Source organism: Solanum pennellii, chromosome 8, assembly GCF_001406875.1.
Source record: "Solanum pennellii chromosome 8, SPENNV200".
Lineage (NCBI taxonomy): Eukaryota > Viridiplantae > Streptophyta > Magnoliopsida > Solanales > Solanaceae > Solanum > Solanum pennellii.
In genome coordinates this window covers 2,260,039-2,282,030 of record NC_028644.1, presented here as the reverse complement: position 1 = coordinate 2,282,030, position 21,992 = coordinate 2,260,039, and the positions used below count along the sequence as shown (strand labels likewise).

General features: G+C 32.7%; 4 protein-coding genes and 1 non-coding gene across 8 annotated transcripts; 3 read left to right on the top strand and 2 right to left on the bottom strand.

Annotated features, from left to right (window-relative positions):
• The first annotated feature begins 383 nt into the window (after positions 1-383).
• On the top strand, positions 384-2,985 carry LOC107026682 (exosome complex exonuclease RRP42). 3 transcript variants are annotated; one of them, XM_015227747.2, is made up of 8 exons: positions 384-450; positions 1,065-1,192; positions 1,269-1,325; positions 1,468-1,560; positions 1,780-1,858; positions 1,998-2,122; positions 2,333-2,476; positions 2,568-2,985. In XM_015227747.2, the coding sequence occupies exons 2-8, from the start codon at positions 1,067-1,069 to the stop codon at positions 2,808-2,810; spliced, it is 867 nt and encodes a 288-aa protein (XP_015083233.1). In that variant the 5' UTR covers positions 384-450; positions 1,065-1,066; the 3' UTR covers positions 2,811-2,985. The 3 variants fall into 3 exon arrangements, with proteins under 3 accessions (XP_015083233.1, XP_015083232.1, XP_015083234.1); XM_015227746.2 differs by lacking the exon at positions 384-450 and adding an exon at positions 481-650; XM_015227748.2 differs by lacking the exon at positions 384-450 and adding an exon at positions 886-976.
• Positions 2,986-3,066: 81 nt separating this feature from the next.
• Positions 3,067-8,095, bottom strand: LOC107026683 (protein cornichon homolog 4-like). The gene is made up of 4 exons (XM_015227749.2): positions 7,838-8,095; positions 6,407-6,588; positions 3,570-3,692; positions 3,067-3,366 (listed from the first exon to the last, which is right to left on the bottom strand). Exons 1-4 carry the CDS (start codon positions 7,907-7,909, stop codon positions 3,324-3,326), a joined length of 420 nt encoding a protein of 139 aa, XP_015083235.1. The 5' UTR covers positions 7,910-8,095; the 3' UTR covers positions 3,067-3,323.
• Positions 8,096-9,547: 1,452 nt separating this feature from the next.
• Positions 9,548-11,953, bottom strand: LOC107028010 (uncharacterized protein At4g22758-like). Of its 2 annotated transcripts, none has more exons than XM_015229062.2 (3): positions 11,473-11,953; positions 10,395-10,596; positions 9,548-9,842 (listed from the first exon to the last, which is right to left on the bottom strand). In XM_015229062.2, exons 1-3 carry the CDS (start codon positions 11,797-11,799, stop codon positions 9,652-9,654), a joined length of 720 nt encoding a protein of 239 aa, XP_015084548.1. In that variant the 5' UTR covers positions 11,800-11,953; the 3' UTR covers positions 9,548-9,651. The 2 variants fall into 2 exon arrangements, with proteins under 2 accessions (XP_015084548.1, XP_015084549.1); XM_015229063.2 differs by having other exon boundaries at positions 9,548-9,827.
• A 1,461-nt stretch (positions 11,954-13,414) lies between these two features.
• Positions 13,415-13,487, top strand: TRNAK-CUU. Its single transcript has one exon. It is a non-coding gene; the product is annotated as a tRNA-Lys (tRNA).
• A 1,868-nt stretch (positions 13,488-15,355) lies between these two features.
• LOC107029095 lies at positions 15,356-21,589 on the top strand. The gene is made up of 9 exons (XM_015230411.2): positions 15,356-15,691; positions 17,437-17,502; positions 17,580-17,657; positions 17,744-17,776; positions 17,900-17,982; positions 20,590-20,651; positions 20,745-20,799; positions 21,088-21,158; positions 21,249-21,589. Exons 1-9 carry the CDS (start codon positions 15,421-15,423, stop codon positions 21,280-21,282), a joined length of 753 nt encoding a protein of 250 aa, XP_015085897.1. The 5' UTR covers positions 15,356-15,420; the 3' UTR covers positions 21,283-21,589.
• Positions 21,590-21,992: the final 403 nt, after the last annotated feature.

The following is a 21,992-nucleotide window of genomic DNA, read 5'->3' as shown; positions in this document are numbered from 1 at the left end:
TGAAACTCAAATTTTTCAATCAATGAATATGCATTAATTTATTTTGATTAATTAATTTAATCAATGAGCATGAATCATTTACTTAATTTTTTTAAGTTGATCAAATTTATATTTTTAAGGATAATAACGTACAAGCGGTAAAAACAGAAGAATATGATAATTTATGGATTTATTTTATAAAACGACAAATATTATGAAACAGGTAATATCGTAAAATTTCTCTTCTAATAATTTTTAAAAAGTGTGCAAAAGATAAATATTGTTGGATAAAGAGTATTTATGAATAATGTAATACTTAATAAAAGATTAACAACAAATAATTTTTTTAAATTAACATTAACAATAAGTACATTTTTTCAAAAAAAAAAAAATTCTAGTTAGGGTATTTTGTTTCTTTACAAAGTGTGCTATTGCTTAATATTTTACATTCGCCTTCATCAAATCTTTTAGGTATGTATCTCCATCTTCTCTACTCAGCGATTTTCGTTCTTCATTAATCTTGCCTCTTGCTCCAATTTCTTACTGTTTTGTGCTTATATATATGTTTTCGTATGTGAGCGGAGTTTTTTGGTTCTATGGAGGATTTGAAATTTTGAAACCCTGATTGTATTGAGCCCCTTGCTTATATACTTACATTATGTTGTGGAAAAGTAAGAACAAGTCTATCGGAAACAACCACTCTACCTTTTTTTATAAAGTAGGGTTAAGGTTTGCGTACACACTTTTCGATTACACTGGGTTTGTTGTTGTTGTCGCTCTTCCTGTAAAAATTGAGAAATTTGCTTATTGATATAAAAATGTGTACTAGGAATTGGGTATAATTTGTTGGTAACAATGGTTATTTGTAGTATTTTGGTGAAAGAAATTTTGTTATTTGAAAATTTACACAAAAATAATTAAATGTTGGAAGCTGACCTCGAATGCTTCTTTTTCGATGAAGCAGTATTGTATTTGAGTTTCCACACTTGGGATAAAAGCATATCATTTAACTCTAGTCCTTTTGCCAAGATTATGAACTGTTATAACGAGCGCGACTGATTGCGTATGATTTCATTCACTTACAGAGATGGTAGGGCTATCTGTTGGAGAAAGGAACTTTATTAAGGGTGGTATTGCCCAGGATCTGCGTAATGATGGTAGAAAACGGCTAACTTATCGGCCAATTTATGTGGAAACAGGTGTTATTCCTCAGGTATTTCCGCCCTCAAGTTTTTTTCTTTTAGCTACAATTCAAGCTAAATATTAAACTTTATTTTGCTTCTTACTAGGCAAATGGATCTGCGAAAGTCAAGTTGGGTGCAACTGATGTTATTGCCAGTGTGAAGGTACTGTTATGATCTAGGCGTTGAAACACGTTTCTACTTTTTATTTTAGATTTAATGATGTTAACGTGATTTTCTTTAATAACCGCTGTGCAATTTGGTCGTGGAAGTTGTATTCATTTGGCCTATTGAATTCTTATTGCAGGCGGAACTTGGAAAACCAAGTTTGTCTCATCCTGATCAAGGAAAGGTTTTTATTTACGTAGAGTGCAGTCCTACAGCAGAGCCATCATTTGAGGTGTGTACATGGATTCATTTTACTTCCGAGTTTTTCTTTTATCTTTTTCATTGTTTTGTTAGAAAATTTTGTTCAAACACCAACCTAAGTCTTCATTTTCTATATCTTGCAATAACCTTTCTTATACCGAACATAAAGTCGTACTATATATCTCTTCTTATGACATACCTCTGTTAGTGTTTTATCAGTTATCAGTTTTGTTTTTGTTGATTAATGCAGGGCAGAGGGGGTGAGGAATTGTCCACAGAGCTCTCGACTGCACTTGAGCGGAGTCTCTTGGGTGGTAAAAGTGGAGCAGGTAATTGAAAGGAAAATCCACACTTCTGTCTTACTACATCCACGTTTCTGCTACTGGGAATGTTTCCAGCTATTGATGTAAATGTTGCACTTATGCATCTCTCGAGTTGATAATCTTGTGATGTGTTTCATTTTTGCAGGGGCTGGAATTGATCCGGCGTCTCTCTTGATCAAAGAAGGAAAAGTATGCTGGGATCTGTATGTCGACTGCCTTGTCATTAGCTCGGACGGAAATCTGCTGGATGCTCTAGGTGCTGCAATCAAGGTACATTCTAAAAATGTTCCCTCATCATGTATTAGCAAGAAAAAAAAAGAGGGTGAAACTTGCTTCGATTGTTTTAGAGACGCTTTGATACTCGAGACTGCAACACGAAAGCATTATTCCCTATCTTCTGACTAATCATAAGATGGTACTGTAGAAAGTAATCGTATTTAATTGAAACATTCTAAGCAGCAACAACTAATGTTCTTCCAGGCAGCACTGAGCAATACAGGTATTCCGAGAGTTCAGTTTCGAGAAGCTGCTTCAACAGACGAGCACGCAGATGTGGATGTTAGTGATGAAGAATTTTTGCAATTCGACACCAGTGGAGTACCTGTCATAGTTACTTTGACAAAGGTAACCCCCCCCCCCCAACCCAACCCTATTAATCAGAATCCATTTTATGCGACTGTTACTTGCATGGACGTTTTACCTTCAATAATTGCAGGTTGGAAGGCACTACATTGTCGATGCAACTTCAGAGGAGGAATCGCTAATGAGCTCAGCTGTTTCTATTTCTGTTAATAGACGTGGACTAATATGCGGATTGACTAAACGAGGAGGTGCAGGGTTGGACCCTAGCGTCATACTTGACATGATATCTGTTGCGAAACATGTAAGTGAGCAGCTAATAAACAAACTTGATTCGGAGATAGAAGCAGCCGAAAGAGCAAATGAAGAGGAACCATGACATAGCTCAAGGATTACCTATATATAGTTGTTCTTAGTGATCATTTTGTAAGAGTTCAGATCGAGGGTCGATTGTTTTGTTAATCAATCGTTGATGATTATCTTCACTGTTAAAGTTTTGTTGAATGATGTTGATTCTTGTCTATACTGTTCGTTTTAAAACAATCTTTTGATTTCTCACATTGACAACATTTCCACTTATATTATCACTTTCGATACTGACAGGGACAATTACCATGTTATAAACCGATCAAAACTTCAATACAACCTATGGATTCTGAAAAGAAAAAAACTATTCTTACCCAAAAGTTGTATACACTACAGGGTTAGAGTTAAGCTTCAATGATAAAAACAAGATGAGGAATCTGTTGCCTAATCTATCATTAGTTAATCCTAAAACTTGCAAGAAAAATGAACTAGGAGGAAAAGCCAACTTGTACAAAATAAATAAAATTGTAGTAGATTTGCCACAGTTGATGCTGATAAATACTTCGTCGAAAGAGGGAATTTAGAGCTATAAATCCAACTCGTCATCCTCCAAGGCAGAATAAATCACCCTACAGAAAGAAAAAAAATATTTAGTTAAGCTTGAAGTGCTTTAACCTATGTTGCTTGGACTCTGCAAAAATATTGTTGTGCCCATATTGAATCCTCCAAAAGGCACTACTCTTGGAGGATCCGACATACGCTAGTTAAATTTTTTGAAGAGTCTAAGCGACATAGGCTTTAACAATCAGAGAGCTTACACCCAGTAACTTACCAAAATAATGAGATGACGAGAAGAATTATGATGTGAGCAAGTTTGAAAATCCTCTGTTTCTTTTCCCAACTGAGCATATTAAAAATCTCAGTAACATCTATAAGGTGCCGTCTTTGCATGTACCTAAAAGAGCAAGAAGAGTTCAGATGACATTTATGAAATGATCAACTGTATCTGATAAAGTCAGGTGCTATGTTGCTCGCGCTCATAAAAATATCAATGGGTGCGTGTGGATCCTTACACAAGGTAGAGGTAAAGGTCTACGTACACCCATTGTGATCCTCCAAAAGTAATACAATTTTGGAGGATCCGAAGGCTGAGTCAATATATTTAGAGAGTCCAAGCAACATAGGTTAGTCAGCAAGCACAAGCCGTAACAATTTTGGCAACTAATATACGGACACAAGTAATAAAGTCTTAAACGCCATTATCGAATTATTCAAAGGAAGAATTCCTTCCCCAAAGAAAATCAGCATGATGTAACCTTCTTTTTTTTTTTTTTAATACATTTATCATAGCATAACCAAAAAAAATACAAGCTTTATGTTGATTAATTTTGTACCAAGTACAAGTTCAAGCCAGTGAAGAACCCGCCTAATGTAAATATTTATATACAAGGTCCTTTCTCGGAAAAAATATGTCTATAGAAGGCAACTTTCATAGTTGCAAATGGAAGAACTCTACATAGATTTCCTTTTATTTTACGAACAGATGCCAAGTTGACTTCATAGATCAAGAGTTTTAAAGCAACACTAAAAACTACTGGGTATATTAGCACATAGAATACTGCCAATACTTTCATCATTTTTACCTTTCTTTGCCCTACTGCAGCATAGTATTTGTTCTTTTTAAATATTTTTCTCCCATTACGAAGGAATTCAGGAAGGGGATGAGAGAGAGGGGATAAAATCAAACCACCACTTGTTGTGTGGAAGACTCCCATCAATACCAGTAGATTATAGGCCTTGCTGGTGAGCCATAGTATATAGCCACTTGGTGGTTCAAAAACTTCCATTTGCTGTAAACCATCAATAATGGAGAAAATTTCAACTAGTTAGCAAATAGAAAAGGAAAAGCAATATGTTTTTGTTGGCAGTGGGGGTCCAACAATTTCAAGGTGTTGTAAGACCTTTGTTTTTGACTTGTCTCTCAATCTTAATAATGTAAATTTGCTTCCTCTCTTCCCATTATTTGTTGTTTTTTTACTGCTCTTTTCAGTATGGATTTTTCACTAGCATATTTTTTTTAATACTTGATTATTTTATGTGCTTTACTTGAGTTGAGGGTCTATCTGAAACAACTTCTCTACCTTCTCAAGGTAGGGGTAAAGCTGTGTACACAATACTCTTCTCAGACCCCACTATATGTCGTTGTTGCTACTTCCTCTCTTCCCATATTCAAAGTCAACCGTCTTCAGGGTCCAGTATTCAAGTACATTGAATATACTAAGACCATACATCAATTCATTTTTGCTCAATTCAAGGCAAAGAAGAGTTTTCTTCAACTCCAATCTAGTCTGAATTTATTTCTCTAATGGATAAACAGTTTGCTCTTAAACTTGACAGATACACATCTTTGGTTTTTATATATGAATTGATTGCATATATATTAAACAATTTCCACCACTTATATTCAACCACCCTAGGTAAAGGAGTCTATCAGCAAGAAAACTGTAAGCATTTATTCCATATAAACTCTGCAAAGGTAATAAAATCCAATGTAACTTTAATTTATTTCTGTAGAGCCCAAGTTTTCTCAACTCAGTGATCTCCTCTTAAGCATCATTAGCACAGATAAGGCTTCAACATGTCAATCAAAGAGTAAGGAGTTAAGACATGGTTTTTAGTAGTGTATCAAGAGAAATTAAGACTATCGGAGTTCAAGAGTCATCCCAGCATTAGCAAAAGTTTTAATGCAGTACATAGGTTGAGTAATTGAGCTTCCTAGAACTGCAGTAGATATGCTACAGTTGAGCCTGCCCCAGTGAACACAATCTTGATTAACTTGGGATCGGACAAGCTTGGTATATTATGACCCAGAGTTGCTAAACTCAATGCACGGACTAAACATCTTTACCTCAAGGAACTACACTAACATACCCATCTAGAGACAGCACGAAACAAGTAGATTGCAAGTGGAAAAAGACAGAAAAGTCTATTGAACATTAAATTTAGTACTAACTCAACGCCTAAAAAAGTTTTTGTGCAAGCAAAACTGGCAAAGAAACATCTAGATCTGACCTCCAACCCAAGGAATAATTGACAAATGAAGATACACGAAAACCATCAACAATCAGTAAAGGAAACATAGCGTGGTTAGTTTACATTTCATTCGATGCAAAATAATGATAAAAAGCACTTTATGATCTAAATCGTCTCTCAATTTATGTGGTGTAGTTTGACCGGCATGGTGTTATGAAAGAAGCAAGGACTTTTGGAACTTGCGGTATCTAAACATGCCATGAGACTTCGGTACCTATAAAAACATGTTACTCAGGGTAAAATGGGAAGTTCAAAGTTGAAATGTTCCAAATATAGGAAGTTTATTTTTAGAACCAACTGATAAGGATATAGTGACACATAAAATGAAACGAAGTGAGTAATACTGCATACAGTAACACAGAATGTGCATCAATGGAGGATCATGACCTAAATCGTCTCTAACATATTTGAAGCCTAAAAGAAATGTAAAGATCAACATGATAATTTACTTAGAATGATTCATGCCGTCTCAGTTTTGTTTTTTTACATAAATGCATATATTTTCTTTCATAGACAAGCAGATGAAAGTGACCAAAACGAAACTTGATTATTGAACTAGATGAAAAGAGAACTTACAAATTGACATTGTAGTATAGATATGGAACGCAGTAAAGCGACATAGCCCAATGCCCTGTAACTAGGTAGAGGAAGCACAGAACTCCTTGCGTGATGAACTCAGGTAAAACAACTTTGTTTATACGAGATGCAGTTTCGTAAGGATTGATATAGTCAAACTCTAGATCAGTTAAGGAGATGAGCTGCAACGAATTTCAAAATGTCAGACTTCATTTCAATAAACAGAAAAACTTTTCATTCATGATAATAAACAGAAAAAACTAGACTTCGCAGAAGTTCTACTTAGGTTATAGTCGAATAGAGTTCCAAACAAAAACATCATTCAGACCATCTGAAGATTACGAGAAAAGTCAGTTACAAACATGCAGATATCTTTTCCTTGAAACTAGACAGCAGAATATTCTTACATTCTAGTAAAGAAGCTCCCAAATACGTCACAGAAGTTTCTGCATATTATCCCCTACTGAAATTTAGGCACAACCATACGGTACTGTGCCACGGCCCACGAATAGTTAAAGAACATCAAACTCTTGTACATACCATAGCAGACAACTTAAGAATAACTGTAATTCCAAGACCTAGTTCTGTGGAGCATTGCAACAAGATACTCTTAAAACCTTCACACTGTTGAATCATAAGACTTATAACCTTCAGAAGCTCAAATTAGTTAACCAATTGACTAGGCCTCAATCCAGAAAATGTTTTCCAACTTTCCCATGTTCGGTTGATCAAAAAACAAGTTATACAAGTGACTTTCCACATAGACCGTGTCATCTCCACCATCCGACGCACATCATCTTCACCCCATCCCCAAACCCCACACCCCCACCACCCCCACCCTCACTTACTAGGTGACGTCTTTGGTAGTAATTCATTGAAGGAAGCTAACCATAAATCCCCAATAATCATTGCTAGAAGGAAAAAAACAATATTTATCTAAAACAACAGAAAAGAACTGATCTCTCCTTTTTAATCAATAAACAAAAATGACATTTTTCTATATTTAATGACAATTTGACTTTAAACTTTCTATTCCACATAGATACCTATAGCTTGTATTAGATCACAAGTTCAAAGTATACATTTCATTCTTAAACTTCGCTCTCAATCAAACACCACAACATAAATTGGGATGGAGAGAGTATAATAAAGGATAAAAACGGTACCACCTCCCACCAGCACAGATATGGAGTAACTTTATACACCCAAACTAGAACAAAATAGGGAAACATCACCTAGTATTTTAGTTTATCTCTACTGAAAATTTAAATCTGAGACCTTATGGTTCTCAACCGACTTCATCGACCACTAATCATAAATCTCCAATAATCATTGTCATTGCTAGAAGGAAAAATAACTGCTCCAACGCAGCAAAAAAAGTACTATAATGGAGAAAAAACGTTGAATTTGAGGGTTTTAAAGGAAATTAACCTGGAAAATAACCATAACAAGTATAGCTACGACTATGAAGAAGAAGAGTAGCCATATCAGCATATCTCCCATTGTAGCCTACTGGCGCACGATAAGATTGAAGATCCTTGATCGTTGATCAGTACGCCGGCTGCGTATTGCGCCACCAGGTTGTTTATCGGAGGTGAAATTCTGGACCGGTGCCGGAGTCAATAGTTCCGGGAGTAAAGGTGTTTGTTGATCTGGGGTACAGTAGGAAACTAGGAATGTCAAAAAATAAATTAAAAAATACTAAATATCATACCATATTATTTTTTTTTAAAAAAATTATTAATCATTTTATAATAACAACAATAATAATAATAAAAAGAGATATTTCTTCGATTTAATTCGAGCAAGTAGGAGAAATTCGAGCTATTTTATTTTAATTAAGAGTCTATCGAAAATAATATTTCTATCATTATTTATATGATAAGGATATTTTGGAGCTAATACGTGGATGAAGGGTGACCATTTTCAATACTTTGAGGTATTTTAGGCCCTTTTCCGTTTATAAAATAGAGGAAAGATGGTATGTACAATACCTTTTTTCGGTCTTAATTAAAGAAGGGAAAAAAGAAAGATATACCTGCTAATTATCGTAAATGATATGTAAATACCCTCCGTCATACTTTTTGGATATTGGTGCCCTTTATACTAACGTACATACAATGTTATAATCTTATCCATCGATCCGACAGTTATCAACGGATAAGATTGCGCCATATGTCCCTATTTAGTCTTGTCAGGTTGAAGAGCATATACGATGTATTTTATGGACGGATGGACATTTATGTTCCAAAAATATAACAAAAGATATCTGTATATCATTTACGATAGTTCGGGTAATCCTTCCCTTTAAAGAAATAGAAATATATGTTGTTCATTAGATAGAATTACACTTTCTTGAAAGTAACAACTTATTTATTTGAATAAATGTTAGTTGTAACCAATCATTTCTTAATGTGTTACTATATTATATTGTGTTGTATTCTTTTTTATTATTTTGATGAACTAATTTTTGTTATTTTCTTTTGTTACAAAAATCTCCAAAAAAGAAAATATAAATTGTGGGGTAAATTTATTATAGCTAATTTCTCCAGTATATTGATAGTATTTTTATTGTTTTCATATTATTTTTTTTTTAATTATGATTACTATTTGATGTTTCACGTGCTTCAATTTTAATTTGTTTTAACTCTAAATGTTATGCTGCACTTTCTTTATTATTTATCATGTCTTATTTATCAATGCATTTTTAATCATTTCAAATTACTTAATTGCGTGTTAGATGAGTTTAGAATTTTTCAAAAATAATTTTTTAATCTTCATTTGATAGAGATGAAGTCCGTGTTTCTATCATTTTCATATCTCACTCGTGAGAATATTATATTATTTAAGATAAATAATAATAAGATAACAAATAAAGATAAAATGAGAAAAAAAATAAAGAAGATAATAAGTTGATCATTACATTTGGATTTTTCATTCATATAATAATACTGTATAATAAAATTCAACTGACATTAAATTAGTTATATTTATATTAGCAACACGATCCAATACAACATATAACAAATATCCAAACAAGCTATAAGATATTTCATTAATTACTCGTTATAATTATACTGTTAATAAAATATACATTGATTTATTATTCATTATGGTTTGATACATACGACATAATGAATGAACTCAGAATTTATAAGCTTTATTGATTCCACCCCTATTTAATATAATAATAAACATCATAATCATAAATTTCAAATTTTGAATCCGCCTCTCACTTGAGACGATTATTCAAAACAATGTATGCAACTAAGGAGTTTCCAAATATTGCTTGTTCCTTTTATGAATTTATTGATCTTTAGTGCAAGAAATGGATTGGAATTAAATTGCTTTGAATTATTTCCATTGTTACTATTACTCTTGCGAAGGTGAAAGCTTCTACTTCCCACATATCCAATCACATCTGAATTATTCAAGCCTATAATTAATAAAACATAAGAAAATTATTTTACGTTCAATTAGGGTTTGAAAAAAAGTATGTAAACTCCAAGTGGTGTGATATAGACTTCATATTCTAATTGCATTCTTTCATAGGTTGAATTTGTGACATATACGTTATACGAAAATAAATACTTAATTCACCACTTTCATTGGGGGAGGATGTAGCCTTTTGGCTACGAGTTCAACTGAATCTATATAATCCGTAACTTTTAATGTATAATATGAAAAAAACAATTAACTTTAAGAATGCACATCTGAACATCTTACTTGGTTTAAGTTTGATCACGTTAACATGCGTGAAATGCCATGTAGAATGTGATTTAACTCACGCAAAATGTTATGTAGGATGAATGTATTTAGAAGCCAACTTATATCAAGTTAAAATGTCTAAATATGAATTTTTGAAATTGAAATATTTATTTACTGCTTGAGGGTAAATTAACATGTCTATCGATCGATGAGTTATACATAAAAATGACGATGTATATAATTTAAATTCGAAAAAATTGAAATATTTGTTAGAACTTACTCTCAAGACTAAAGTGAGAAGTGTACAACTTGAATGATGAAGAATCATCAAGATGAGGACTTCGACCTTCTTCTTTATATTTATTTAGGACAAGTTTTATGGTCTCTTCAACATTTGATCCCAACTTGACCATGGTTTTAATTGGTCCAAGTGTGCCCTCAATTGTCACATTAACCACTACTTTTGCATCCTTCTTGTACACCTACAACAAATTATTGAATTTAGAAATCACTAACACAATATATATAAGGTCATAGAAATAGCTTATTGTAGAAAAATAAGATAGAATTATGACATATCATGGTTCGAACTTCTTGTATATTTTGAAAGTTTAGTGTATTAAACTGCCTTTTTTATCGTATACAAAGATTAAAATGAGTAACGATCGCATTTAAGGATGTGCTCTAATAGTCAATGAATTTTGTTGAGAACCATAAGATTTCAAATTCGAATTCCAGTCTAGACAAAATAATCTATTCAAGGTTTCATAAATAAAGTTATTATACTACTTGTATATTGTATGAAATATAGCATGTATCATCAAGTAATCAATGTACACACACATTGCGTTTGAGCACATCGATTATAAAAACAACAATAAAAATGAATTACACGATAACTCCTCCAACTTTTTGATCCAAGACAAGTAGAAATAAAAAGAAATTGAGCTCTACTTGTGTTTCACATATTTGATTCACTTATACCATGCGTAAATTTACCATGTTAATCACACATCCAACCATTTTTTACCTACTTAATTAGTTAACATCGATAAAAATTTAAAGCACTCTATATTTACCTCAACTCAATAAATATATAATACACATTTAAATACGTACTTATCACTAAATTACATTTAGCTTTTCCTATTTATAGAACTGACTAATCTGAATTCATGTTACATACAGCAGACACATTATAGGAAAATCGCTTGCTACAAAAAAAAAAGATATTCATCTAAAAGTGAAAAAATCTTATTTGTTTCACTACAACATGATCGTGTTAACCATAGTAATTAATATATATTCTCAATTACCTTAAAGAAACAAAAAAAAAAAAAACCAATAGTGTTACTTACTTGAGTACTCTTTGGAGAAGGAACATTAAGATAATCCGATGAGAAAAATAAATCCGTACAAGTTTGTGGCCGGAAAAGAACCTCCAACGACGTCGTAGTAACATCCCGTGGATGAAAACGACGACGATCATCTTCATTTTCACCTCCATCTCCATTTATATTTCTCCAAAAACAAGGCTCAGATTTCCATCTTTCAATACTTTTTCTTGCCCTATGATGCTTTAATAATGTTCGTCGTGCCACGGTCCTAGTACTCCTCCGATGACTCAACGTCGTGGGGAGATATAACGATTTTTGTACACCGCTACCACTAGCTCTTTCACACATTGAAATTGATCGATGATGAACTATATTCAAAATTTTGACGCTGTGAGTTCTAAATTAATGAATGGAAGTAAATTGCTTAGTAATAAAGGAATATATATTCTTTGTGTGTGTGTGGGGTGTGGGGGGATAAAGTGATCGATTGCTTCGTAATAGAGGTAGCTATTTAGGAATGTTTAAAATAACGTTGCGTGAAATGTTATTTATATATGTTTTACTCTTTGCCTTTTCTTTATAGTCAATTAATTCTATTTTTAATCGTTCGATTATTGGTAAATTCTGATTTTAGTTTCTATAATATTAAATTAAATACATTTAATTTAATATTAATCAAATTGTGCATTTTTTATATGTTTGCTTAAGAATATCCACAATTTACCGTAAATATTAATCCTTTCACTATTTAATTGTTGACGATATATATATATATATATATATATATAATTTGTGTTATTATTTACGTATTTGTTGGTATATAAATAATTGGGATAAGACACAAGTACCCCCCAGAATATGATCGAAAAATCATGGATATATCTTAACTAATATAAGGTCTTATTACCCACTAAACTCATTTTTTGTGTATACAAAATTACAAAACAAAAATAAGTTCATGAGGATAATAAGACCTTAGTTTAGTTAAAATGTGTCTGTGAGATTTCGATAATAATATAGGGGATACTAATGCTTATCCCTAAATAATTCTATAAATATTCAAATATAACATATTGAAAGTTAGATTTGTTAAGTTATATACATCACACGTAGTAAAAGCAAATTTTATTGTAATGAATGGAGGGAGTAAATGTATTATTATTCCTTTCCCACCTTCAATTTTTATTTGGAAAAAATGTATTTCTTAAAGAAAAAGAAATGCAATGCATGTTCCTTGCTCAATTGCTTGAAAGTTGAAATGAGCAAGACACGCTAAACTCGAAAATGATGTTATTAGCTAGACTATTGGTACAATGTCCATCACTATATTCTTTCTCCACTTGTAATTCGACTAATTTTAATTCCCATTGAATAGAAAGTTTTTTTTACGTATAGAGATGTTTTTCATCTTCAAGACTTGAATGAGATATCTTAAAATTGATTGACGTCTTAATGATGATGAAAGAAATTCCAAGCGTCTTATCATATTGACCCTTCAGTTATATAAGACAGACATATCTTTATCAATCATAAAAGCTTGGTCTAGGCTTATACCAATAGTGAACCAACAAACCCTATATAATTATCAAATCTCTAATCACTTTTATCGAATAATACCAATGGCAAATGATCAGAGAGAGAGAGGGGGCGCAACATCCTCAACATTTAACATATTCTCAAACTTTAAATGAATAACAAGAACATTGTGTGAATGTTTTGTTGAGCCACACCACGTAAAGATATTTTTATAAAATGTTATTTTTTTAGTAAACGAAATTAACTAGTAATATCGATGAATCGAAAGCCGAGTTAAATACTAAGTTAAACTTTACAATAACCTAATTTTCAAAAAAGTAGTTTGTTAAGACAATTAGAAGGTGGTCATGAAAATCAAAATCCCCTAAGAAGTGCATCTTCATGAATCAAATTATCAAATACATTACACAACGACATAAAAACTAAAGCCCGTCTAGCTCAGTTGGTAGAGCGCAAGGCTCTTAACCTTGTGGTCGTGGGTTCGAGCCCCACGGTGGGCGTTTTTTTGTTTTTTTTGAAATGTCAGTTGTAGAGTTTTTGGCTAAAATAATCCATCAACTATAGCCTAAATCTGAAGTACATCCTTTATTATAAAAGTAAACAAAAAACATTCCTACACTATTCAAAAAGTTGCAAGATTCATCCTTTTGTCTTTTTTTTTAAGAAACTCAAGTCATCAACAAAAAATGTATGAAGTCGAACGAATATATGTACACACGATTAAGCTAGTAAAGTTGGGTGATTTTTTTATGTTTAGAAATTGAGGATTAAAATATTCAGACAAAATATATTCAAATTCTAAAAATTCTTTGTAAAAAAACTGTCCAATTACAATTCCATTTTAAAAAAATTCAAATAAATTAATTATTATATAATTATCACAACAAAACGTCTACATAATTTCACTAAATTAACAGTATTTTTATATATAGTATAAAATGTGAATTGCATTGTCTACATAGTGTGTATGTACTATATAATTTTTTTTTTATTAAAGAGCAAAATAGTGGCACATTATATTTTTAAAATATTTTTTTTTTTTGCATAAAACTTTAAACCATTGGATGATGTATAAATATTTCAAAACTTATGTATTGTTACAAGTTAATTTATTTAGTTATGCTAAAAAAATATTCATTTCTTTTATCCATATCCTTATTCTTTTTGGGTAAAATTGATCTTCTCGATGTAACTAAGACATGATCAAATTTTGAAATATATTTTTTATTTGTTCAATTAGTTTCTTAACAAAAATAAACTGAAGGATGATTCTTGTTATTTTTTGAATAGTATAAGGATGTTTTTTGCTCACTTAGATAATATAAAGATGTACATTAGATTTTAGTTATAATTGAGAAATGATTTTAGCCAAAAACTCGTCAGTTGTATGACTATTTATTTTGTGTGGAGTATGATTGATATTGTATTATTTTTTAACACTCAAGGGTCTAATTTATCAAATCGAGAATTACGCCGTTTTAATTCAATTTTTTGATGATATTACTATCTTCTACCGACAAGTAAACATTACATATAAGATAAAATCGATTTGTGAGATTAACCAATAATGTTTGTATCAAATATAAATTGACTACAAAATTTTTCTTCTGATACTGTATTTTTTCGATCTTGACACAAGCACAAGATACTTTACCTAATAAGCAACATTTTATATTTTTGGTTTTTAACAATTCAATATGTTAACACAAAATTGCAAAGAGACAAACATTATGAAGTAGAATTTTACTTCTTCCTATAAAATTTAGTTGTTAGTACTTAACAAATTAACGACGTATGATATTTTTCTGAGGTAATAAATGAGTTTTTTTTTTTTAATTTACTATCATTACGTTAAGCATTTCACCTTTAAGTATTGCGAATTCAGATCACTCGAGAATCTAAAATAGATATCAGATTTTTCAAGTTTGAGCTCAAGGAATGAAAATTTTTTTTCTAATTGAACATTTTTCTTTTTAATAATTGCTAATAAATTATAGAATTAGTAATGCATGTTAGAGTAGATATATAATTTACAAATATACAATCTTCTCGGATTACACTAAATATGTTGTTGTTTATTTGTTACTCATAATGAGTGTTAAGACTTGTAAAGTCTATTACGCAATTTCATACATTCTACCCCTCTCTAAATCGTACTTGTAAAATTATACTTCTATATTATTTATTCGGTAATGATGAGGGTTTATAAATATAAAATTGTAATTATTGGATATGGAATAAGAAATTAGAAAAATGAAAGTTTAACACATTTTATTTTTAGTTTGAACTCTAAAATAAATAATTTTATAGGAAAAATTACATATTCAAAGTAATTAAAAAATACAAGTAGTATTTAAAAATAAAAAAAATCAATTATAGTGAACTTTGGGTCCGTTAGGGTTTAGGCCACTGTCTTCTTCTTCTTCCCAGAAAATGGCAGCGATCCTAAAGCAGACAACTAAGATCGCCGGGAAACTGTTGAATCCTAAATTGCTATCAACAACAAGCAATAATGTCACTCACTCAGTCTTTCCACGCGCCACCGTCAGCGGCGGTGCCGTTCGGTTTGCGTCGACGTCAGGTTTGAGCTACCTCGAGAAGAAAACAGCTCCTCGACGATTGCCGGCCGTTTACAATTACCTTCTTCAAGCAGATGAAAGAACTCATTCTACCGGAAATGAACCTATTCCGAAAATTACACTAAGTACTCTATAGCTCAAACTCAATTTTACATTATATTCCCATAATTCACTATTTGTTTGATACTTTTGGTTTGTTGAGAGTTTAATTTGGTACCTTTTTGGAGCTAAATTGGGCTAGATTAATATTACTGCATTTGAATTATAACTAAAGCTAATAGATTAAGAATCTGCATGAAAAGTATTATAAGTTGCAATTATTCTCGGAAAAATGGTGAAGAAGTATATTTCAAACGAATGCATTTATCAGTTTAATTTAGCTCCAAAATGTCTAGCAGTATTTCTCAGTTTTAGTTTATTATTATGGGAGTTTGATTTTGTACGTTATTGGAGCTAAATTGGGCTAGATTACTGTACTTCGATTAAAGCTAAAGCTCGTATTTAGAAAACTGCACAAGAAGTTTTATAAGTTGCAATTATCCACTGTAAAATAGTAACAACAACAACACGTATCTGGTGTGATCCCACAAGTGGAGTATGGTAGGGTAGGATAGGATAGGATAGGATGTATGCAAGCCTTAGGCCTACCTATGTGGTGTAGAGAGATCGTTGCCGATAAGACCCCAGACACTGTGAAAATGGTGAAGAAGTATATTTTGAACAAATGCATTAATCAGTCTGATTTAGCTACAAATGTCTAGCACTATTTCCTCGCTTTTGGTTTATTATTACAAGAGTCTAATTTGGTAATGAGCTAAGTTGGACTAGATTACTGCATTTTCTTAAAACTAAAAATTTGATATTTGGAAACTGCACCGATAGTATTATAAGTTGCAATTATCTTCTGTAAAATGGTGAAACAATATATTTTGATATGTTAGCGAAAGTTTATTTAGTTTGGATCTCGGGAAGGGAAATAGTGCTAGAAATGTTGGAGCAATTCAATGCATTTGTTTAAAATTAATAAGTTAGATATTCGGATAACTACAAGTTGCAATTATTCTGAGATAATTGCTTAAAATTTATTTAGTTGAATGTCAAGAAGCTAATTGTGTGTGTGGCCAAATATCTTGGGGATTGAGGGAGTACATAAGTTTGTTTAGAGTAAATTTATAATCAGATGTTTGTTACAGCTTGTGTATTGGCGAGGAGATGAATCTATCTAGGCTACTTTTGCACAGTTTTTACAATGGTGCTTTGCATCACTTGCTTAATATTTTTGAATCTGCCTCTGTCTGAAGTTGAACATCTATATTCTTTATTTCTATTTGAGAGACTAAAATCGTCCTATTTACATGAAATCTGATAAGGCTCCGTGGATTTGAGAATCTAAAGTTTATTACAATGCTTTTATCTTCAAATGAGTTATATATTATGCATTGGTTCTGTACTGCAGAGTTTCAGAGCGGTTGGTGGGTGCTAATCTTTGATAAATGACGAGGGTATTAGGTAGATTCAGGGATATGACTATTCAGCATCCACTAGCCTAACACCTCTTTGATTAGGTATGTTGAGCTGAAAGTTTAGGCTTCAGTTCATCATCATTTGGCTTGATTGAAAATCAGATTTCAAAAGGATGGTGTTTTAGTGTGGGGGTGGTGGTGACTAGAAAGTACATGTGGGATGACTTGTTTGACATTAATGTGTTCTCACTATAATTTCTGAGTGTGCCACTTATACAATTGCTATCTAGTAGATTGTTGCAACCATATGGCCTCTATTTGAGATGTACTGTAAAGCAGCATGTAGGATGTTTAAGATGTTAAGTATTAGTGGTTCGGCTTGTTCTCACTGTTACCTTCACATACAGGTCATGTTTCTGTGAGCTTTGCGGGATATGTTGACACTAGAAGTCATACAGAAGACACTAATGCAGGTAGATTTCTTCTTGATTTACAATATTGAACAACATAGACAGCAAACATGTCTGAGAAAATTGGTTATTGTGTGTAGCAAGCACAAAGGCTAAGAAAAACACGCCTATCAAGAAGAAAGGGAAGAAAGGAACTCAGAAGCAAAATACCAGCACACGTAAGGAGTTACGTTAAAGAATATGTTTAGCAGTAACATTGGCTGTTAAATTTGTAATTATTAATGAAGTTGTTTTCCTTTTGCAGCAAGCAAAGCTCGTATGAGAAGTATTAACACAGGTCTGTTAAGTTCTTTGACATGACATTTTTTTGTTTGATGAGGTAGTTCTTCGACTTGACATGACATGTGAACAATATGTCCTCCGTAAATGCTATCTCTAAGACATTTGTATTTATCTGCAGCTGGCACAAAAATTATTATGAAGCTTGATGTCAAAAACGCTAATTGGTTGAGTGAAAGAGTCAGGGAGAGGATCATGCTCATGGTTAGTTCTTTTTTTATCTTTAAAATTATGCCCTCGAGGAAATGTCCCTTGAATTTGGCTGGTGGTGCATTTTCTTCATCTTGCTTCCATTAGTTCTGGATTTCCATTCTTTCTCTTATTTTAAATTGAGTTCATGGAGATATATCTAGTTTCTTAGAATCTGTGTGTTGAGAGCTAACTTTTTTATTGAAGATGCAAAACTCTTTTTTGTACTTCTGCAGTACTTTCTTGGTACTAGATTTAATAAAACATCATTATCTTATAAAAAAAATTCTTAGAATACAGTGTTTGCATTTGACTCTGAGGAAAGGAAGTTCAAGTGGAATTTAGACCTTTGAATCGTTAAAAAAAAAACTAAACTTTTGAACCTTTATTGTGTATATGTCGATTGTGAGCCATCTGGTTGAGTGACTATGACTACATTTTAACTCCTTAACGTAGTTTGCAGAAATATAGTCGTAGCCCCCTTTATTCCTTTTGTTATTTGCAAGCACTTGAGTGAATGGATATCACAAATTTGACAAGGTCAGAGCACATCTGTGGAACATTATGTGGCTACCCAGTCTTCCAGCGCTGCGGAACTCTTTGTGGTCCTCTACCATTTGAATTAAAGGACATTGATTGAGGTCGAGTGATCTGGTTAGTTTGGTGACCTTGTCTATTCCTACATCTTTAACTTGAGAATTATCTTAGTGAAAGAAAAATAGATAAATGATTGTCGGAGTATTGTTAGTGTCCATCCTGAAATGAACTATCAGATCGTAGAATAGAGGGATTGGTCAGGTATCTTACTATAAAGTATAAACCACCCTCAAGTTACAACTTTGGTTCTAATGAAAGGTAAAAGATAAATAGACAAACTGTCAGGAAATACTGTTAAGTTGGGTGGTTCAAGATGTATTTCATGTGGGGAAGGGGGTGAGCGGTTGATCAAGTTTTCCGATGCAAAATTTTCTCCTACTTTGAGGATTTAAGTCTTCCATCTTTTCTGACTTCACATGTTTCTGGCAACGTTAAGATAAGTCAAGATTGTTGTATTCACATAAAGATCATGTGGGGTTTCGGCAGAGATGCTAGGGATAGGATTTTGAGGAGGTGGCATTCTACATCCATACTTGTCTTCTACGATTTAGGATGGAATTTGGCTTAAACTTATATTTTCTGCCAAATTATGTTTTGCCTATGTTTTTATGCTAAACTATGTTTTGCCTAGAATTGCATCTCAAAGTTATTGAAACAAGATTGAAATAAGAAAAGAGGAAACTTAAACTAAACTGATTAAAATCTTTTTGGTGGGGCTGCTGAAGGTGAAAAAGGGCAAAGGGATGAACCATTTCCATCCTTGTGTTAATCAAGTTTCTCTCCCGCGGCCATCTGATTCCAAAACATCCTTAAGTAGAATGAAATCTTAGTATGAGACTTCTCTTGGAAGGCGGCAGATGTTTTTTAAATTTGTTCACATGGAATGTTGACCCATCTTGCTCTTAATATTGAATAATGCTCATAGTGCTTCACTCCTATGTTGTTCCTTCAAAGTGTTCACTAGTTATATTTATTTATATCCTTGACATGGGCTTTAGTTCTTATCGATCCCTCTAAGATCTTGTGACAAGTTGTTTTGTAGTTTATGGTTTTGTAAGCGAGACTAAAGCTCATCTCTGATGTCTATGCTTGCTGGGTGGGAACTTGACTCTTCTTACCCTCTTATCATCCCCTTTTCAAAAAAAGGGAAAAAAAATGATTATCTTAACGCTTTATGTAATTTCCTAGAATAATAGTTTCTCATGGTGCATTCTTCTGTCATTTCTAAAAAAAAGCACATCTCTTTTTGGTAATTTTGTTGTTGCAAGTTGAGTTTCGTGTCTGAGAAGCATTTTCCTTGGAAATATATATTTCTAGTATTTTTGAAGTCTCCTTGGTGTGAGGCGGTGCAACTCAGCTGTTTTATTACTCCTACCAAAATATCAAACAATCCTGCAATCCAAAGAAGAAATCCATTTATCTTAATTTAGGGCTATGTTGTTAAAACAAAATTTAGCGTTAAAAAGTGTTGCAGATCTAGAATAACTAGATCAAGGTATTATCTTTTAGCAACATAATGTTTTTCATGAAGTGATTACGCAGTTCAGCATGGAATTAAAGCAGGTAAACTTTTTGTATTTGAGTCTCACCATGCCTGTTAACTAATATTGTCATGTGCTTGGTCAACGCAAAGGATCAGGCTCGCATGTGAGTGAGCAATGAACATGTTGTAGATACATTAAATAGAAGTATTTCTGCGCTCACACTTCTTGCTGGTCGTACCTGCTGTAATTCTAATTGATACAGTCTTGGTCAGCCACTAGTCATGCCAACATTAGGTTTTTCCTTTCTCATCCTAAGTATAATTCCACATGCTAATAATAGGGAATTTAAAGCTTTATTATCGACTTAAACAAGCCATGTGTATCCGATTGGAGATGGAAGTCACAGGCACCATCTTCTTTCAATTGATGCAACTATAGACATATCTGCTGGTTCTGATATTAGGATGTTCAATCCAAAATCAATCCATCCTCTTCTCAGCACTTCACAATAGGAAAATGACTTTCTGATGGAAATGAACAGGAAAAGACTCGGATCAAGGATGGGGAGCTTGTGCTTACTTCAACTAAGACTAGAAAACAAGAGTTAAAATCTGCTCTCTATTGATATTCTTTCTTGGTTTCTTTTTTTTGTCCTTGACCATGCAATAATACTATCCTGTTCTTTTTATTTTCTAGGAATAATTTTGAAGATGTTTTGGCCAAAAAGCAGAAAGTGCTTGGGAAATTTCAGGTATTATTGTGTGTATTTTTCCACAAATGTAGTATTATATATACACCCGAAAAGGAGGAGATTTGCTATATAATAAGTCTCTAATTAGATTCTGTTGGACTGGTGCATTTATTCAATGTAGATCTGTTTCCTAAAGGTAGAACAAGAACAATGAACCACATGTCAGTACAGTTGGACACAATGTTATTTTCAGATATCAACCGTTGAATGTTTTTGCTTTGTCGTCCTTAATTGCCTTTGATGCTTGTTGGCAAAACTAAAAAGCCACTTCTGCTGGTGATGAAACAGGAAATAATTAATGCTGCTTCATATGCTCCGCTGCCACCTTCTGACGGGCTTGTAAAAAAGATTTCCAAGTTGTAAGATCTCTTCACCATTTTCTTCTCTGCAGTTCCCTTTTTCACCACTCTTTTGTATCTTTAATTTAGTACCAATTCTTACTATTTCAGGGCTGTTATGAGGAAGGAAAATAATTTTGCATGAGAAGCAAGTCTATGTGATATAAAAAAGAAAGCTCGATGGATGATGGGTTTGTGAAATCAAAATTTTACTGAAGAGACTTGGTTTGTAGTTTCTGCTGTTGATTAAAATTCAAATACGTGGCTGAAAGGTTCCATGTGCTAGACAACAATGCACATATTTTTTGTTTCTTTCTATCCACAACTGAGTATGAAAGTTTCAAAGACATCATCGTGTATTAGCTTCTAACATTTTTCAGATCATATGGTTGACAGATTACACAGTTCTTTTGAATAAACTTAACATACTATGTAGTTATATTTTGCGTGTAGCTCGTTAACATAATGTGCCTTGAACGTGGACACTAGTATGTCAACACGACGAAATTCTGATAAGGTTGGACAAGATGAACGCACTTTGAAGTTAAGCTTACCTGCTGAAAATAGTTCTTATTTCCTTCTTTCATTGAAGGTTTTAGAAATGATTGGCGGTCATTATCACCATATTCATCATTTATTCTTTTATTAGAGTGATAAGTTGGGGGTATGACGCTCCTTACTAAAGATGTTTCCGTTTTCAGGTCTCGAACCTGAGATCTCATTTTTAAGGATGGAGACGTACTCTGCAGCCCCGCCACAACCTTTATTGGTGTTGACACTACTTCGCAAATAACAACAGTGGCTTGTTGGCAGTCACACGGAGTAGCAAGAGTAAGTTTAAATGCTCTTTGTTGA

Coding starts and splice junctions, on each gene's coding strand:
- LOC107026682 (XM_015227748.2), top strand. CDS start 901: ATGTTGGAAGCTGACCTCGAATGCTTCTTTTTCGATGAAGCAGTATTG. Junction 977..1,064: donor TTTCCACACTTGGGATAAAA/GCATATCATTTA, acceptor ATTCACTTACAG/AGATGGTAGGGCTATCTGTT. Junction 1,859..1,997: donor GGGTGGTAAAAGTGGAGCAG/GTAATTGAAAGG, acceptor TCATTTTTGCAG/GGGCTGGAATTGATCCGGCG.
- LOC107026683 (XM_015227749.2), bottom strand. CDS start 7,909: ATGGGAGATATGCTGATATGGCTACTCTTCTTCTTCATAGTCGTAGCT. Junction 3,693..6,406: donor CTATACTACAATGTCAATTT/GTAAGTTCTCTT, acceptor TTGCTCTTTTAG/GTACATGCAAAGACGGCACC. Junction 3,367..3,569: donor CTCGTCATCTCATTATTTTG/GTAAGTTACTGG, acceptor TTCTTTCTGTAG/GGTGATTTATTCTGCCTTGG.
- LOC107028010 (XM_015229062.2), bottom strand. CDS start 11,799: ATGTGTGAAAGAGCTAGTGGTAGCGGTGTACAAAAATCGTTATATCTC. Junction 10,597..11,472: donor CTTCTCCAAAGAGTACTCAA/GTAAGTAACACT, acceptor AATTTGTTGTAG/GTGTACAAGAAGGATGCAAA. Junction 9,843..10,394: donor TTCTCACTTTAGTCTTGAGA/GTAAGTTCTAAC, acceptor TATTAATTATAG/GCTTGAATAATTCAGATGTG.
- LOC107029095 (XM_015230411.2), top strand. CDS start 15,421: ATGGCAGCGATCCTAAAGCAGACAACTAAGATCGCCGGGAAACTGTTG. Junction 17,777..17,899: donor TATGAGAAGTATTAACACAG/GTCTGTTAAGTT, acceptor ATTTATCTGCAG/CTGGCACAAAAATTATTATG. Junction 20,652..20,744: donor ACTAAGACTAGAAAACAAGA/GTTAAAATCTGC, acceptor TTTATTTTCTAG/GAATAATTTTGAAGATGTTT.